Source organism: Phoca vitulina, unplaced genomic scaffold, assembly GCF_004348235.1.
Source record: "Phoca vitulina isolate PV1807 unplaced genomic scaffold, GSC_HSeal_1.0 scaffold2, whole genome shotgun sequence".
Taxonomy (NCBI): domain Eukaryota; kingdom Metazoa; phylum Chordata; class Mammalia; order Carnivora; family Phocidae; genus Phoca; species Phoca vitulina.
The window spans coordinates 17,706,239-17,724,412 of record NW_022589705.1 but is presented as its reverse complement, the minus strand read 5'-3'; the positions used below and the strand labels follow the sequence as shown (position 1 = coordinate 17,724,412).

General features: G+C 37.7%; 2 protein-coding genes across 3 annotated transcripts in view; both read left to right on the top strand.

Moving 5' to 3' along the window:
- SLC30A7 (solute carrier family 30 member 7) overlaps positions 1-18,174 on the top strand; it is a 92,932-nt gene that overhangs the window by 43,125 nt on the left and 31,633 nt on the right. For both annotated transcript variants that reach the window (XM_032422588.1, XM_032422590.1), the window contains one exon: positions 361-496. In XM_032422588.1, the coding sequence (XP_032278479.1) occupies positions 361-496 (136 nt within the window). The remainder of the gene's footprint in view (positions 1-360; positions 497-18,174) is intronic.
- LOC116643686 (receptor of activated protein C kinase 1-like) lies at positions 9,830-11,487 on the top strand. The gene has a single exon (XM_032422596.1). The coding sequence runs from the start codon at positions 10,712-10,714 to the stop codon at positions 11,132-11,134; it is 423 nt and encodes a 140-aa protein (XP_032278487.1). The 5' UTR covers positions 9,830-10,711; the 3' UTR covers positions 11,135-11,487.

The following is an 18,174-nucleotide window of genomic DNA, read 5'->3' as shown; positions in this document are numbered from 1 at the left end:
AACAAATTATTAATTAACTTATGGAATCTTTTAACCAGAGATGAATGTGCTTAAAATCAACTTATTTCTGTACTTACTTCCTCATTTATGTTATACCAAAATATTAAGGATCATTAAGAACAAATATAATTTATGAATCAGATATTTTGAACCCTGCTGATTTGAAAAAGGAAAGATTATTTCCATTCCCAGAAGTAGTACTCTTACTTCATTACTAAACAATGAATCTACATTCTTCCTGATTTCCAGATTGGTATTTAGTTTTTTATATATAAAGTCAAGAATATAGTTTTAAGAAATATTTGTATTTTTCATTGATCAGAAGATACTATTTTGATTCTGATTATGCTTTGTTTCCAGGTGTATTTTTACACATTCTGGCAGATACACTTGGAAGTATTGGTGTAATTGCCTCTGCCATCATGATGCAAAATTTTGGTCTAATGATAGCAGATCCTATTTGTTCGATCCTGATAGCCATGCTTATAGTTGTAAGGTAAGTGTTATATGTTACTTTCAGGTATTAAAATGAGAAGTGAGAAATGTGCTACTTAAATTACAGATCTATAATACAAATTATGATTGTGTTGGCTTTCCTTTGGCCTTTAACAAATTCCTATGTAGATTATTTCTCTTTTCATCTTCCTATTTTTTTCTGTTTGCCATTTACTTCTCATCTAGGTTTTGATGTTTCTTTTTGGTATTTAGCAATTAATCTTTTGGGATTGTAATCCAAATTAGTAGGATCTTTTTTAATCCCACATTCTATCTGTAGAGTAGAACACTAATAATGTAAAATGTATTAACTATAGTTAGAATCTTATTCTATATCTTACACTATCAAATGCAAAAAAATGTTAAAGTCTCTTCTACAGCTATTTAATTTATAAAGTTACATTATCATTGCAAAAGTCTTATAAAAATGCTTATTGAGGTATATAAGTGTCTGTCTCCCTATCTAATTTTATAAAATTCTTGAGGAAGGGTCTGTCTTTTAGTATAGTTTATCTCTATTGTGCGAACATGTATGTAAAGTGTGTGTGTGTGTGTAAATTCTCAATAAATATTTGCTGCATTAGATTATATAGTATCTCGTATTTATCACACTCTGAAATACATTTTATTATTGATTTAATTTTTATCAGAATAATGAAATAATATATTGCCTTTCTTTCACAGTCTTGAATTATTTAATATGTTAAGTATATATACATATGTCTTGATTTGACTGTTTTTGTTTTATTTATCCATAATGATTTTACTGTCAGCAAAACTTGCTTTCTAATGGTAACTAGAGGGCAGATTATGATGATTTTTACAGCTTATGTTTGAATAGAGTATACTTAATTATGAGGAATTATAATCTTATATAAAATAGTCATAAATACAGATTTTGAAGTTCTTACCTTTAAAAATGGTTATACATTTTAAACATGCAGATTATTTTTTAAGTTTCTTCAAATTATTTGTACTAGGAAGCAACTCAGCTATGTAAAAGTCTTATAAAGTTTGGAAGTTTCTTCATCTTTGGAAATCTTTGTTTTTGTTTTTGTTTTGAGAGAGAGCATGTGAGTGGTGGGGAGAGGGAGGGAGAGAATCTTTTTTAAAATTTTATTTATTTATTTGAGAGAGGGAGCATGCCCATGAGCAGGGGGAGGGGCAAAGGAAGAGGGAGAAGCAGACTGCCCCCCTGATCAGAGAGCCTGCCGTGGTCATTGGTCCCAGGACCCTGGGATCATGACCTGAGCCAAAGGCAGACTCTTAACTGACTGAGCGCACTGAGAGAGAGAATCTTAAGCAGGCTCCAGGCTCAGCCTGAAGCCTGATATGGGGCTCGATCTCATGACCCTGAGAACATGACCTGAGCTGAAATCAAGAGTCGGATGCTTAACCACCTGAGCCACTCAGGCACCCCCATCTTTGGAAATCTTTTTTTTTTTTTTTAAAGATTTTATTTATTTGACAGAGAGACACAGCGAGAGAGAGAACACAAGCAGGGAGAGTGGGAGGGGGAGAAGCAGGCTTCCCGCAGAGCAGGGAGCCCGATGCGGGGCTTGATTCCAGGACTCTGGGATCATGACCTGAGCCGAAGGTAGACGCTTAATGACTGAGCCACCCAGGCGCCCCCATCTTTGGAAATCTTAACTATACTTCCTTGAAAGTTCAGCTTACAGGTCACAGAATTCTATAAAACTTAACTCCTGATAGATTTGGTAACTTGTGTATCTCTCTATTTGCATGTTCAGTGTTTGTTTTGTTTTGTATTATAAGTTTTAGTTGCTTCTTATACTTAGAGTTGGATCTTAATTATTGCTTTTTTTTTTTTCCTTGGCTCCACTATTACTATCCTAATTCTCCTATCGATTGTTGCTTGGAAGAGCTTGGCTTCTCTGTCTCTCTCTAAACTCTTCTCCACCCTGTGGCCACAGTGATCTTTCTTAAAGGAAGATTATGGTACATGGAAATACTATATTGCTTTAAATTCTTCAGTGGCACTTTCTTACCCTCAGGAAAAGAATAAACTGCTCAATGGGGCGTTATGATGTTACTCATTTACTTCTCAGTCTTTCTCTCATCCCTTCTCAATTTATATTCTCTCCAGCCATATTAAATTACTTTACGGGCGCCTGGGTGGCTCAGTCATTAAGCGTCTGCCTTCCGCTCAGGTCATGATCCCAGGGTCCTGGGATCGAGTCCCGTATCAGGCTCCCTGCTCGGTGGGGAGTCTGCTTCTCCCTCTCCTTCTGCCTCTGCTTGTGTGCTCTCTCTCTCCTTCTCTGTCAAATAAATAAATAAAATCTTTAAAATAAATAAATAAATAAATAAATTACTTTAAGTTTCCTGAAAATATGTTATGAGCTGTCTGGATTCTGGGCCATATTTCCTTTCCCCAAAGTACTCTTACACTGAGTGCCTGTCTCCCTCCTCCTCCGAGTATGTCCATCATAACTGCTCATCCTTCAGATCAGATTTCAGTTTAAACAGCCCTTTCTTCAGGAAGCATTTCTTGATCGTCTACCTCTCAGGCTGGGTTAAATATACCTATAGCACTTTTTACTATTCCTTTCATGGCATTTACTTACCAAATTGAAATAGCCCGTTTCTTCTCTCTTAAGCTCCATGAGGGCAAGTTGTTTTTTCATTGTTGTAAAGTCAGCACCGGACTCTGCCAGGCAAAAAGTTTGTGTATTTTGGATTTGAATCAAAATAAATTCATGTTTTTTCAACCTTGGAGAATTACTTTCTCTGTTCCCAAATAGGGAATTTTTACTTAGTTCTATTCCTATTCAGTTAGTCCACAAATATGAATAAATAAATACATACCCACAACTTTTTTACTGAAATATTACACATTTAAAAACAAATCATTTTCAACAAATATTTATTAAATAGACCCTCTCACCAGAGTGGTGATACAATACTGTTTTAACAATCTTACATTATAGTAGGAGAGAGAGAGAGATAACAAACAAATTAATAAATAAACTACACAGATATCAAATAGTTATTTGTAGTATGCAGAGAGTTAACATAGGATATAGTGATTGGGTTGCTACTTTAGATTGAGTGATAAGGGAAGTATTCTGGAGAGGGGGGCATTTAAACTGACCTGAATGTCACAGGAATGTCAGAGGAAGAGCGTTCTGTAAGGAACAGCTAGTATCAAAGCCCTGTGGAGAAAATAACGTTGGCCAATATGGCTGAAGCGTAGGGAGTAAGAGGAGAGTGGTTTGAGGTAAAGTTGGAGAGATAGGCCTGGGAAAATGAGCCAGAATTAGGAGTATGGGTTTTATTTTTACTGCAGGGAGAAACCATAGGGAAGTGACATTATTTGATTTGTATTTTTAAAAATTACTTATGGCTGATACGTAGATAATGAATTATAAGGGGGCAAGAGTACAAAAAAGCAGAGTAGCTAGAAAGTTACTAGAGTCGATGAAATGAGAGGCCATGGTGGCTTGGTCTGAGGTACTCATCTAGAGCCTGGAGAGATATAGATAAAGTTAGAAAATGCTTTGGGCTTAGAGCTAATAAGATTTGCTTATGGATATGAATGTTTAGATCAGGGTTGAGTAAAAGAAAGGAATCAAGGATAATTCCTAGAGTTTTTATGTGAGCAACCTAGTGAATGAAGGTGTCCTTATGAAAGAGGAAGGACTAGAGGAAGAATAATGTTTGTTTCTTTTTGAGAGCACTGCAGATCAAAAGGTCTGTTTTGTTTATGAGTAAGTTTGAGATCTCTCATTAGACATTTTTATAGAGATCTCACATAGGCAGGGAGGTACAAATACGGAATTCTTGGGAGAATTCAGCTGAGTACAAAGGATTGGAAATAGTACACATGTAGATTTAAAGTCATGGAGTGGCATTTATTTGGCATGAATCACAATTCCCACCCCTTCCATTTTCCTGGAAAACATCCTTCTTTTCTGCAGGACCCAGTTTAGCTTCAGGGTTCCTTTCAGTATAGTGTTTCAAGCAGCCACAACCAATCAACTACAGTTGGCTTTCAAGATAAAACCTATATATCATCCTTATTAAGTCTTACCAGTCTATTTATAAAACTTCTCACTAGTTTACATAAATATATAGTCTCAAATTCATATAATTTGATTCTTTCTCATGATTGTTAAATTTTAACATTTTTATGTGTTCTTTTCCATTGTTCTGATGACAAAAGTAATACATTTGATTGTAAAAAAAACTCAAACATTACTGAAATGTACAACTTATCTTGGAAATGTTCTCATAATCTCACCTCTTGAAGATAAACCAGGAAACTTTAACATATCTAAAAATCATTGAATAATGGGGCACCTGGGTGGCTCAGTCAGTTAAGCGTCTGCCTTCGCCTCAGCTCATGATCCCAGGGTCCTGGGATCGAGCCCCGCATCAGGCTCCTTGCAGGGAGCCCACTTCTCCCTCTCCCTCTGCCTGCTGCTCTTCCAGCTTGTGTTCCCTCTCTCTCTGTCAAATAAATAAAATCTTTTTAAAAAATCATTCAATAAATGTTTTAGTGCATACTCTGTGCTAGACAGTAAACAACATAGGCAAATACCCAGCCCCTGCGGAGCTTATATTCAAATAGGGGTTACAGTCAATAAAGCAGATGAACATACAGAGAGATGACGTAATGTCTTAGGGTGGTGAATGCTATGAAGCAGGGTAAGGGGGTGCTCTTTTAGAAGGGCTTGCAAAGTCCTCTGCATAAGGTGACAGAGCCCTTAATAGTGAAGGAGAAGGGCAGGGGACTGTTCAAAAGAAGATTATTCCTGGTAGAGGGAACGTCAGGTAAACACATCAGATGGGAAGCTGCCTGACATGTGTAAGGAGCAGGGAGAAGGACAGTGTAGCCGAAGTGCAATATACAGGGCAGAGTGTAGAGGATCTAGAGTTCGGGAGGAGGTCGGGGTGGAAGATAAACTCTGGGTGTCATCTGCTTATGTATGATACTTAAAGCCATGAGATTGGATGAGTTTTCCCAGAGAGGGAGACCTGGTGGAGAGGAGAAGAGGTCTGAGGACTGAACCCTGAAAGGCAGGGCACAGGGCGTAGCTCCAGCTGAGGAGGGTGGCCTGTGGGATGGGAGGAGAGACGCAAACGCACACTGTCTTCGGAGCTGCGTGAAGAAAGTGTTTCAGACAGGAAGGAGTGATCCACCCTGTGAAATGCTGCTATGACTGATAGTTGGTAACTGAGCCAAGACACTCAGAAGGGTAATGAGGAGGAAAGCCTGTTTGGAGGAGCTTCAGGAGAGAACAGGAAGGAGAGAAATGGGGGTAGCAACCATAGTCAACTCTGCTTGAAGGCCTTTTGCTGTAAAGGGGAGCAGTGTGATCGCCTGCCAGTGCCGAGGGCCCCTTTGAAGTCTGCAGTCATGAATTTAAAGTGAAAACCACCAGCATGCTGTGTGTTTTTCTCTAGTCTTGCGCAGCTACTTGATAAAAGGTAGGGAATAGACAGATTGAGCCGTTTGGGGTGTTGTCAGAGGAGTACTGACAGAGTGAGAAAGGAGCACAGCAGGGATTATCGCGGTGGGAAATGAAGATTTAAAGGTGGTAATAGAGGCTGAAAAAGAGGAGAAAAGTGAGAAGGTTAGTAGGTCGGAGCTCTGGCAGGAGGGTGAGTGCAGCAAGTAGGGGAGACGCAGGCTGTGAGAGGCTTGAACTTGGCATCTGCAGGTCTCAAGTGTGGCTGTAGGGGTGGATCCAAGATAAACTTGTCAGATAGAGGCCCGTGTGCTGGATGGACTGCCCACATGGGTGTTGAAACTAAGAGTCATGAAAAAGGTAGAGGTGGAAAGAGAAGCCCATGGCTATGCTCTTTAGTGACTGAGGGGAGCTATCCAGAGTCATAGCACTGGGAGTCAAGATGGGTAGAGGGTGGAATAATCTGATGGCCGGGAACTTAAAGGAACTTTTTTTGGGGGGGGGGGAGTAGGTGGAGCAAAGATCTGGAAATAGTAGTGAGGACGTTTACCTCACCACAAACTCCACTAGTACGTGGAGTGTGGGAGAAAAAAGAGTGCTGTAGGGACAACAGTGTCCTCAGGCAATAGCCAGTTTTCAGGTAGAGCATGAGTAAGTCTTTCATGCAATGATAATAAATAAAACAAGGTACAGGGCAACACATAGAATGATTCATTATTATAAAGAGTCTATATCTAAAATACATATTTCTCTTTACATGTATCGGGAGAATATCAGATTGCATATATATACATATATGTTATTTAGGTCTCTCTGGGTGGTGCCATTGTATTTTATATTTATTTTGGGTGGGGTGATGCATTTTTAAAATTGTGCTTCTTTCCTAACGTCTCTAAGGCAAATCAACATTTCTGACTACCTCATAAACATAATTTTTTTTAATAGAGGGCAATAAAAAAAGTAATAGCTCCAGAGGACAAAAATAAAGACACTCCAGTTGTCTGTTTTTATGTTAAGAGAGCAAACTTAATTTACTAAATGTTCATATGATAATGAAATATTTGTAAGCAGATCACTCGAGATGTTTTTCAAATTGTGTAAGAGTTTGCCTGGTTAGCCAAAACTGATTTTAGGAAATACATGGAAACTCTTACCGACTCAATAAAATAGAGTATAAAGAAGTACTTTTCCTTACCCTTAATTTTATATGTATTTGCATCTCACCAAGAGCAAAAGAAATAATAGGACTGTATATGTTTTCTGGACCTAAATGTTCCACGATTTGGAACATGCCATGAAAATAGACGTCTCTCCCTTGTAGGCTGCCCAGTGTTCGATTTTCACTTTCACAGTGAAAGTGATTTCTTAGAAAAAGTTTTTCTCTCAACATTTTCTAACACAGGCAAAGGATGCTTTAAATTGCTCAGTAAAACTGAGTTGTACTGTGATGAATTTTGTTTCCAAATGAAAAGCAGGAGATCCAGTACAACAGTGAGAGTGTCATTTTTTTATCTTCTGAAAATACACTTCTTTTAAGAGATTTCAGAGTCGTTTTGCTCCTTTTTCCTTAGTAGTTGAGTTGGAATGGAAAGTGGATTCATAACTTAGCATACAGAAATCTGAACAGTTAGTTGTAGCTTTGAATCACATTGTGATTTATTTAAAAGGGATGCCCTTTATATAGATCTGTAGCTTGATTTTTGATTCACTGAAATAAAAGAGGTACCTATGCATGATGGGAAAAAATACATAAACAGGATGCAGAAATAAGCTTTGTTTCTGGTGTGGTATTTTTGAAGCTGTGCTGCAATTTTTTTTAAAATCGGTTTTCTACAACTCACCAGTTACCACCTTGTGGTGCTTTGTACCGTTTTACCATAATCATTTGTAAATACAAAGAAAAACTTTTAAACAAAAGAAATCGTCTTTTTGTTAGGTGTAAAAGTTTTTCAAGAAATATATTTATTTCTTATCATTTTGAAGAACAAAATAGCCCAACTTGCAGAGGCAAACTAAAGTACAGACTTTAGAAATGATAGTAATGGTCATAAATAGAGATATGAAATGGAAAGAATATGCACTAATGAAAACAAAATTATATACTTGAAATTCTAAATCATAGGTGATCATCATTGTTAATGAATACAGGATTTGAACCAGATACTGATTTTGATAAACCTTGTTGATTCTTTGGTTAAATAATTATTTGTGATAATAGATAATTATTAACTAAATAGATAAATAATTATTAATTAAAAAGTAGCATTTTTTTAAACATGTAAGAAGCTGCCATATCTTCAAATAGTCATATATATAAGAAATAATGGGTTTTTTTTTTTCAAAAATGGTTTTGCCTAATAATTTCCTTTGTGACTCATCTTTCAAGTGGTTATAATGTATGAACTATACTTCTGGGGTAAGGCAAGCAGTTTCTTAAGATTTTACCTTGTTTGTATGTGTCTATATTGTAAAACTGAATAAATGGGAACATCATCGTATAATAACTATTTTTAAATATATATAAAACCATCATAGTGAGAGCATTTATAAATCCTGATTAGTCTAACAGCCTTTCTCAACGAGTATTCTGGGAGAGAATCCCTAAGGCATTCATTTGTTTTTAAGTATTAACCTCTCACCTATGCATCTAGAAAAGTACTGGTTATGTTACTGTCCTTGGGGAAATTCAGAAATAGTCACTCAAATTATTTTGTGTGTTTGGTAGTTCAGAGCATGAATCCTAGTTAAGAAAGGGTGGCAGACAGTCTTAGAAATATTGGAAAGGGGGCTCCTGGGTGGCTCAGTACGTTAAGCATCTACCTTTGGCTCAGGTCATGATCCCGCCGTCAGGCTCCCTGCTCAAGGGAGAGTCTGTTTCTCCCTCTCCCTCTGCCCTCCCCCTCACCCCCACCCCCGGTCATGCGCGCTCTCTCTCTCAAATAAATAAAATCTTAAAAAAATATATTGAAAGAGCAAAGCAAGCATGGTAATGTATTAGTGATCATTAGCTTATTGGACAAGAGAGTGTTTGAGACTACTTTAGACAAGAGAGTGTTTGAGACTTAAAAATTTGAAAGAAGAGGTTATTTTATGTAAAATCTACTAATTTATTTCTGTAAAACTCATGAAAATAATGGAAAAACTGACAAGCATAATTTAGTACAGTTATAGATACAAAATTGATGTACAAAATTAATAACCTTTATATATAAGCAAAATCCAGCCTGTAGATAAAATGTGCAAAACTTGTGTGAGGAAAAGTTTTTAAATGCTTCTAAAAAACACAAATGGACTTGAACAGAGCCTCTTCTGTTTTTGAAGAATCAACATCATAAACATGTCAATTCTTAGATTTATTTATAAACTTAAAACTATTCTAATAAAAATACCAACAGATTTTTTTTTTCTGGAGGGTGGTAGTAAAAGTTGATTTTAAAGCTTATAAGGAAAAACAAACAAGCAGGAGGAATGCCCAAGAAAACCCTGGAAAATAAAATATAAAATGTAAAGAAAGCCTTTATAGTTAAAATAGTGAGGTGCCTGAAGAATCAAATCTATGGAGCAGATTAGAAAGTCCAGAAATAGGGGCGCCTGGGTGGCTCAGTCATTAAGCATCTACCTTCGGCTCAGGTCATGGTCCCAGGGTCCTGGGATCGAGCCCCACATCGGGCTCCCTGCTCCGCGGGAAGCCTGCTTCTCCCTCTCCCACTCCCCCTGCTTGTGTTCCCTCTCTTGCTGTGTCTCTCTCTGTCAAATAAATAAATAAAATCCTTAAAAAAAAAAAAAAAAAAGTCCAGAAATAGATTAAAGATTTTCTTTAAATTAAAGATGAGCAGGGAGCCTGGTGCGGGGCTTGATCCCAGGACCCTGAGATCATGACCTGAGTTGAAGGCAGACACTGAACGGACTGAGCCACCCAGGCACCCCCAGAAATAGGTTTATGTGCAAATACAAATTTAGTAAGGATAAAGGTAGCATTTCAAATCAGTGGGGGAAAGATGGGCTTTCTAACAACTGGATAGCTATTTGGAGAAAGATAAATTTGGAACTGTAGCTAATACTATGTATACTTGGATGAATTCCAAATTGATGAGAGCTCTCAAAGTAAAACATGAGACCATGCTAATACTAGGAGAAAGCATGTCTGAATTATTTTGTAATATGAGAATATTAGGGGAATAACTATGGCTCAAAACAGAATCAATAAGAAAAAAGATTGATGAATTAAGTTACATGAAAAAACTTTGGCATAGAAAAGAAAACATCAAAAGGGAAGTCAAGCTCTTTTCCTCAGCAGGACCGCAGCGGGAGCAGCTGTGGTGCTAGTCTCTCTGAGCTGTCCAACTCCATTCTTGTTGCCGCAGCGACACTTGCACTCGCCGCCACCATAACTGAGCAGATACTTGGTCGTATCCTCAAGGGCCACAACAGCTGGGTAACCCAGATCACCACCACTCCCCAGTTCCCGGACATGATACTGTCCTTCTCTTGGGAGAAGACCATCATCATGTGGAAGCTGCCCAGGGATGAGACTGATGATGGCATCCCTCAGTGTGCCCTTTAGGGTCATTCCCACTTTGTTGGTGACGTGATCATCTCCTCAGATGGCCAGTTCACCCTCTCAGGCTCCTGGGATGGAGCCCTTCATCTCGGGGATCTCACAACAGGTAGCACGGTACCACCACACGCAAATTTGTAGGCCATACCACGGATGTGCTGAGTATGGCCTTCTCTGACAACTGACAAGTTGTCAGTAGCTCCTGAGATAAAACCATCAAGCTATGAATACTTGGAGTGTATGCAAATATACTGTCCAAGATGAGAGCCATTCGGAGTGGGTGTCTTGTGTCTGCTTTCCACCCGGTAGCAGCAATCCCATCATTGTCTCCTGTGGCTGGAACAAGCTGGTCAAGGTATGGAAGCTGGCAAACTGCAAGCTGAAGACCAGTCACATCGGCCACACGGGCTACCTGAACACTGTGACTGTCTCTCCAGATGGATCCCTCTGTGCTTCTGGAGACCAGGATGGCCAAGCCATGCTGTGGGACCTCAATGAAGGCAAGCACCTTTATCTGCTAGATGGTGGGAACATCATCAATGCCCTGCACTTCAGTCCTAACTTATACTGTCTCTGTGCTGCCACGGGCACCAGCATCAAGATCTGGGACTTGGGAGGCAAGATCGTTATAGAGGAACTGAAGTAGGACGTTATCGGTACCAGCAGCAAGGCAGAGCCCTGCTAGTATACCTCTGGCCTGGTCTGCTGATGGCCAGACTCTGTTTGCCAGCTACATAGAAAACCTGGTGTGAAGGTGGCAGGTGACCATGGGCACCCCCTAGAAATATATGGCAGAGTTTTAGAAATAAAACATTGGTTTTCTGACTTTAAAAAACAAGCAAAATTAAAAGGGAAGTCACAGACATAATAAACTGATAAATATTTGTCACTTAGAACATGAAAGGCTAACCTCCCTAACATAGAGCTCCCAAAAAGAAAAAAAGACTAACAGCCTGATAAACAAATGGGCAAAAGTGTAAGTTCATTTAGTTTACAGGAGAAGAAATACAAGTTACATTTAAACATATAAAAGTAGGGGCGCCTGGGTGGCTCAGTCGTTAAGCGTCTGCCTTCGGCTCAGGTCATGATCCCAGGGTCCTGGGATCGAGCCCCGCATCGGGCTCCCTGCTCAGCCGGAAGCCTGCTTCTCCCTCTCCCACTCCCCCTGCTTGTGTTCTCTCTCGTGCTGTCTCTCTCTCTGTCAGATAAATAAATAAAATCTTTAAAAAAAAAAAAATAAACATATAAAAGTAGTTCAGCCTCACTCATAAAAAAAGAAATGCAAATTAAAACTACATTGAGACACCGCCTCTCATCTATCAGGTGGATAAATAGCCAAAGTTTGCATAATTTTTTTGTCAAGGCTGTAGGTAAAATAGGCAGAACATTGCTGACAGAAATGAGAATGGTACTATCTCTGCAGAAAGAATGTTGACAGTATCTAGCATAATTAATTGTGCATTTATCTTTGATTAAGGAGTCCTACTTCTAGAAATATTTGTATCCTGAAGATGAACTGGCAAAAATATAAAAGAATACATTTATTCTTTGTGGCTTTATTTGCTATAGCCCAAAATTGGAAAGAACACAAATGTCCATCAGAAAGGGAATTCTGTGCAGCCCTAAAAAAAAGAATTAAGTTGGGGGAAGAGAGGTGACATCAGCAAGATGGCAGACTAGGAAGCCCTAGATTTCTTTCCTTCATGGAGGATAGAAATTTAACACAACGAACTTACAAAATAGATCTGTAGAAATCCTGAAACCAGTTCAAAGGTTCCTGCACCCCAGGCTAAGCGGGAAGCCAACCATGTGGAGGCTTGATAGGAAATGTGTGACACTTTTTACTCTCTCATTAGAGCCACTCCCACCCCCCACCCCTGCCCAGGGTGGAATGTTTGGGAGGAAAACCCCAACTCCCACATTATCCCTAGAGAGGGAAAGGAGTTGAACATACCTCCAACTGACTTTTGGGGGCTGCTGCCTGAGAGATAGTGTCTTTTTTGCTTGTATCCAAGTACTGACAGAAACAGAATGCCAGGTTGGGCATCCCTGAGAAGAATGGCCTGCATTAGAGTCTGCAGTACCACAGACAGACACTAGGTGGAACCCCAGGACTGGATTTACTATAGCCTAGCTGGCTGCAATATTACAGACACAAGCTCCTGAGTAGAAGCTCAGGAGCTCCTGAGTAGAAGCCAGCAACCCTCTTCAAACAGGGCAGATTACTTAACAAAAAGCACATAGAGGACACATACCCAGAAAAGACTTTTGAGGTCCCCAGAATCTCTAGCCAGGCCTAGTAGAGAAAGTCATCCTTGTATGAAACTAGACCACAAAGTTTGGAGAGTTGGTTGATTTCTTCAGATGCCAAATCCCAACAACAAAAAATAAGACATACGAAGAAACAGCCAACTGTGATACATTTAAACTAATAAATTAGATCTGTAGAAATCAAATCCTAAAAAAAAGGAGATATGAATTGCCAGATAAAGAATTCAAAATTACCATCATAAGGATACTTAATTAACTAAAACGAAAGCATAGATAGACAAACAAAATTAGGAATATGATGCATGAACAAAATGAGAATATGAACAAAGAGATAGGAACTAGGAAGAAGGGCCAAACAGAAATTCTGGAACTGAAGAATAACACTACTAAATTGAAAATTTACTGGCAGGACTCAGTGAATTTGACCAGATAGAAGATAGAGTCAGTGAACCTGAACACAGACTTACAAAAATTACTGAAGCAGAGAAGGCAAAAATGAAAAATGAAGAGAGCCCAAGGTTATTTATGGACAAGAACAACAACATACAAATATGGGAGTCTCAGAAAGTGAAGAAAGAAAGGAGCAGAGAACCTGTTGAAGAAATAATGGCCAAAACTTTCTCAAATTTGAGAAAAGAAACGGACATACAAATTCAAGAAACTTAAAGAAGTAGGATAAATCTAAAGAGGTGTACACTGAGACACATCATAAACTGTAAAATGTCACATGTAAAGTGAGAATCTTGAAAGCAGCACGATTAACTTGTCACATGCTATGAAGACCACAAAGAAAATGTCTATAGAATATACACAAAGGGAAATGGGAAGTGAATCAAAACATGTCACTACAGAAAAATCAATGAAACACAAGGCAAGAGAGGAAAAGAGGAACAAAAAGCTATTAGGGGCACCTGGGTGGCTCAGTTGGTTAAGCGACTGCCTTCGGCTCAGGTCATGATCTTGGAGTCCCTGGATCGAGTCCCGCATCAGGCTCCCTGCTTGTCAGGGAGTCTGCTTCTCCCTCTGACCCTCCCCCCTCTCATGTGCTTTCTTGCTCTCTCATTCTCTCTCTCTCAAATAAATAAAATCTTTAAAAAAAAAAAAAAGCTATTAGACTGAAAACAATGACTAGGAATAGTAAGTCCTTTCATACCAGTAATTACTTTAAATGTAAACAGATTAAATATACCTATTAAAAGACATCGACTGGCTGAGTGGATTAAAAAAAAAAAAAGCATGGGGTGGCTGGGTGACTCAGTTGGTCAAATGTCTGACTCTTGATTTTGGCTCAGGTCATGATCTCAGAGTTGTGAGATTGAGGCCCACGTCCAACTCTGTGCTGGGTGTGGAGCCTGCTTAAGACTCTCTCTCTCTCTCCCTCTGCCCCTTGCCCCTAAAAAAACAAACAAACAAAACATCATCCAGTTTTGTTCTGCCTATAAGAGATGGACTTTAGATCCAGATATACACAGACTAAAAGTGAAAAGGTGAAAAAAGATATTCTATACAAACAGGAATCTAAAGAGATCGAAGTGGCCATACTTATATCAGACAAAATAGATATATCAAACAAAAGAGACTTTAAGACAAAAACTGCCACAAGAGACAAAGAAGGACATTGTACCTTGTTTTCACTTATGGATAGAGCAACCAAGTAGAGGATCCATAAGAAAAGAGTAGTCTTCAACAATACTGTAGACCAACTGGGCTTAACAGAAATATGTATACCACTCCACCCAATAACAGCAGAATACACATTCTTCTCAAGCAAACATAGAACAATATCCCAGATAGACTACATGTTAGGTAACAACAGAATTTGTAACAAATTTTAGAAGATTTAAATTATATATCTTCTATGATCAAAATGGAATGAAACTGGAAATAACTAGCAGAAGGAAAACATGAAAATCCAAAATTATGTGGAAATTAAATAACCTATTCTTTAACAACCAGTGGGTCAAAGAAGAAATTACAAAGGAATTTAGGAAATATCTAGAGACAAATGAAAACAAAAACACAACATACCAAAACTTACGGGATACAGTGAAAGCAGTACTACGAGGGAAGTTCATAGTGACAAATACCTAGGCTTTAAAAAAATCTCAGCATATTCACATGACTTTATTTTATCTCATTTTAGTTTTGTGAAGAAAAAAAAATCAAATCAATGACCTAACTTTATACATTAAGGAACTAGAAAAAGGAAACTAAAAAACTAAAAAGTTAGCAGAAAGAAGAAATAATAAAGATTGGAGCAGAGATAAATGACAGAGAGAATAGAAAAACAATAGAAAACAACAAAACCTAGAGTTGGTTTTCTTGAAAAGATCAACAAAACTGACAAACCCTTAGCTAGATAAACTCTAAGAAAACAGAAGATTCAAATATCTAAAGTTAACAGTGAAAGAGGAGACATTACAACTGATGTCGCAGAAATAAGAAATAAAAGGAACTACAATGAACAATTATATGCCAACAAATTGGAAAACTTAGAAGAGATGGATGTATTTCTAGAAACATCCAACCTACCAAGACTGAATCATGAAGAAATAAAAAAATCTGAACAAACCTATACAACTGAGGAGCCAGTAATTAAAGAATTGAAGCACTAATCAAATACTTTTCAACAACAAAAAAGCACAGAACCAGATGAATTTACTGGTGAGTTCTACCAAGCATTTAGAGAAGAATTAACACCAATTCTTCTTCAAACTCTTCCAAAGAATTAAGGAGGAGAAGAGACTTCCAATCATTCTGTGAGGCAAGAATGACCCAGGTATACTGAAACCAGACAAAAACATGACAGGAAAAGAAAACTGTAGACCAAGGGACATCTGGGTGGCTCAGTCAGTTAAGCAGCTGCCTTCGGCTCAAGCCATGATCCCAGGGTCCTGGGATCAAGTCCCGCAATGGGCTTCTTGCTCAGTGGGGAGCCTGCTCTCTCTCTGCCTGTCGCTCCCCCTGCTTGTGCTCTCTCTCTCTCTGACAAGTAAATAAATAAAATCTTAAAAAAAACACACACACACACTATAGACCAATATTCCTCATGAATATTGACATAAAAGTCCTAAACAAAATATGAGGCAAAATGAATTCAACAGCACATTAAAAGTATCTTGCATCATGACTAGGTGGAATTTACACTTAGAATGCAAGGATGGTTCGACATATGAAAATCAATTGATGTTATATACCAAATGGAAAGTGAAGGAAAAAAGACATGATCATCTCAATCAGCTCAGAAAAATCATGTGACAAAATTCAACAGCCATGAAATGGTAAAACACTTAAATTAAGAAAAGAAGGAAACTACCTCAACATAATAAAAGCCATGTATGAAAAACCCAGAGTTAACATCATACTCAGTGGGGAAAGACTCAGAACTTCTCCTCTAAGATCAAGAACAACGCAAGCATGCCCAATTCCACCACTACTGTTCACCATAGTACTGAAAATTCTAGCCAGAGCAATCAGACAAGAAAAAGAAGGGCATACAAAGAGGAATTTCCTGTTCACACATGACATGTTCTTAAATGTAGAAAACCCTAAAGATGCCATTAAAAAGCTATTAGGACTAATAAAAGAATTTAGCAAAGTTGCAGAATACAAAATCTACACTCAAAACTCAGTTGTGTTTCTATATACTAACAATGACCAATCTAAAAATGAAATTTAAAAAATAATCCCATTTACTATAGCATCAAAAAGGATAAAATACTTAGGAATAAACTTCACCAAGGAAGTGAAAGACTTGTACACTGAAAACTACAAAACATTGCTAAAGGAAATCAAAGAAGATATGAATAAAGGGATGGATCAGAACTTAATATTGTTTAAATGTGTATACTATCCAAAGTGATCTGCAGGTTCAATGCAATCTCTATCAAAATCCCAATGACATTTTTTGGTTAAAAAAATATCCTAAAATTTGTATGGAATCTCAAAGGACGATGAATAGCCAATACAATCTTGAGGAAGAAGGAGGCCTCACTTCCTGATTTCAAAACATACTACAAAGCAACAGTAATTAAGATGGTGTGGTCCTGGCATAAAGATAGGCATATAGACCAACGGAACAAATGGCCCAGGAATAAACCCTTGCATATATAGCCAAATGATTTTTGACAAGAGTGCCAAGACTATACACAATGGGGAAAGTGCAGTCTCTCTTCAACAAATGGTTTTAGGAAAACTGGATACCCACATGCAAAAGAATAAAGTTGGACCCTTACCTTATAACCGCATGCAAAAATTAACTCAAAATGGATTAAAGACCTAAATATATGATCTAAAACTCTTAAACTTCTAGATGAAAACATAGGGGGCAAGCTTCAGGACATTGGATTTAGCAGTGATTTCTTGGCTATGACCCCAAAGGACAGGCAACAAAATAAAAAATAGATAAATGGGACTTTACCGAACTTAAAAGGTATTGGTACATCATATGAAACAATCAGCAGAGTAAAAGGGCAGCCTCTGGAAAGGGAGCAAATAATTGTAAGTTATATATCTGATACGGGGTTAATATGCAGAATGTATAAGGAAAATCTACAACTCAAGCAACAATAACAACAAATAATCTGATTAAAAAACAGGCAAAAGATTTGAATAGACATTTCTCCCAAGAATATATACAACTGGCCAATAAACATATGAAGAGATGCTCAAACAGCACTAATCATTAGGGAAATGCAAATTCCTACAATGAGATATGACTCCATTAGGATGGCCATTATCAAAAGAATAGATAATACGTGTTCATGAGGATATGGAGAATTTAGAACTTCTGTGCAGTGTTGGTAGGCATGGCATGGTACAGCCATTATGGAAAATATGGATGCTCTTAAGAAAGTTAAAAATAGGCTTGTGTGCACGCTCTCTCCCTCTGACAAATAAATAAAAATCTTTTAAAAAATACAATAAAAAGTAATGTAAATTTTTAAAGGTGGAAACCATATTAAGTTTTTTCAACTTTGACTCACTCCTTTTTTTTTTTTCACTTTTTTTCACTTGTTGCCACAAGAAAAAAAATTAGTCCCTCTTGGTTCTTCAGTTTTAATATTCATTGTTGTGTGTAATTAATTTCAAACTCTTCCACTAGCTATAGCCTGCTCTAAGTTACTCTGTTCTCTTGCTTAATTAATCCTTGAAAAACATGATTTCTACCCGTATCTCAGCAACTAAGCATTTTCATATAGTCAGCATCCAGTGTAATGTAGCAATTAGAAACCTACCTTTAGATACTCAGTAAAAAGTCTGTTCTCACAGTGGTATTTTAAAAGTTTGATTTGGGTAAACAATTTAATAAGGGTCCTTTTGCCTTTGCTTTGTATTTCCCATGTTTGGTTTACTTCTCACATAACATGTGACTTTCTTTTTTTATTTTTTTTATTCATTTGAGAGAGAAAGAAT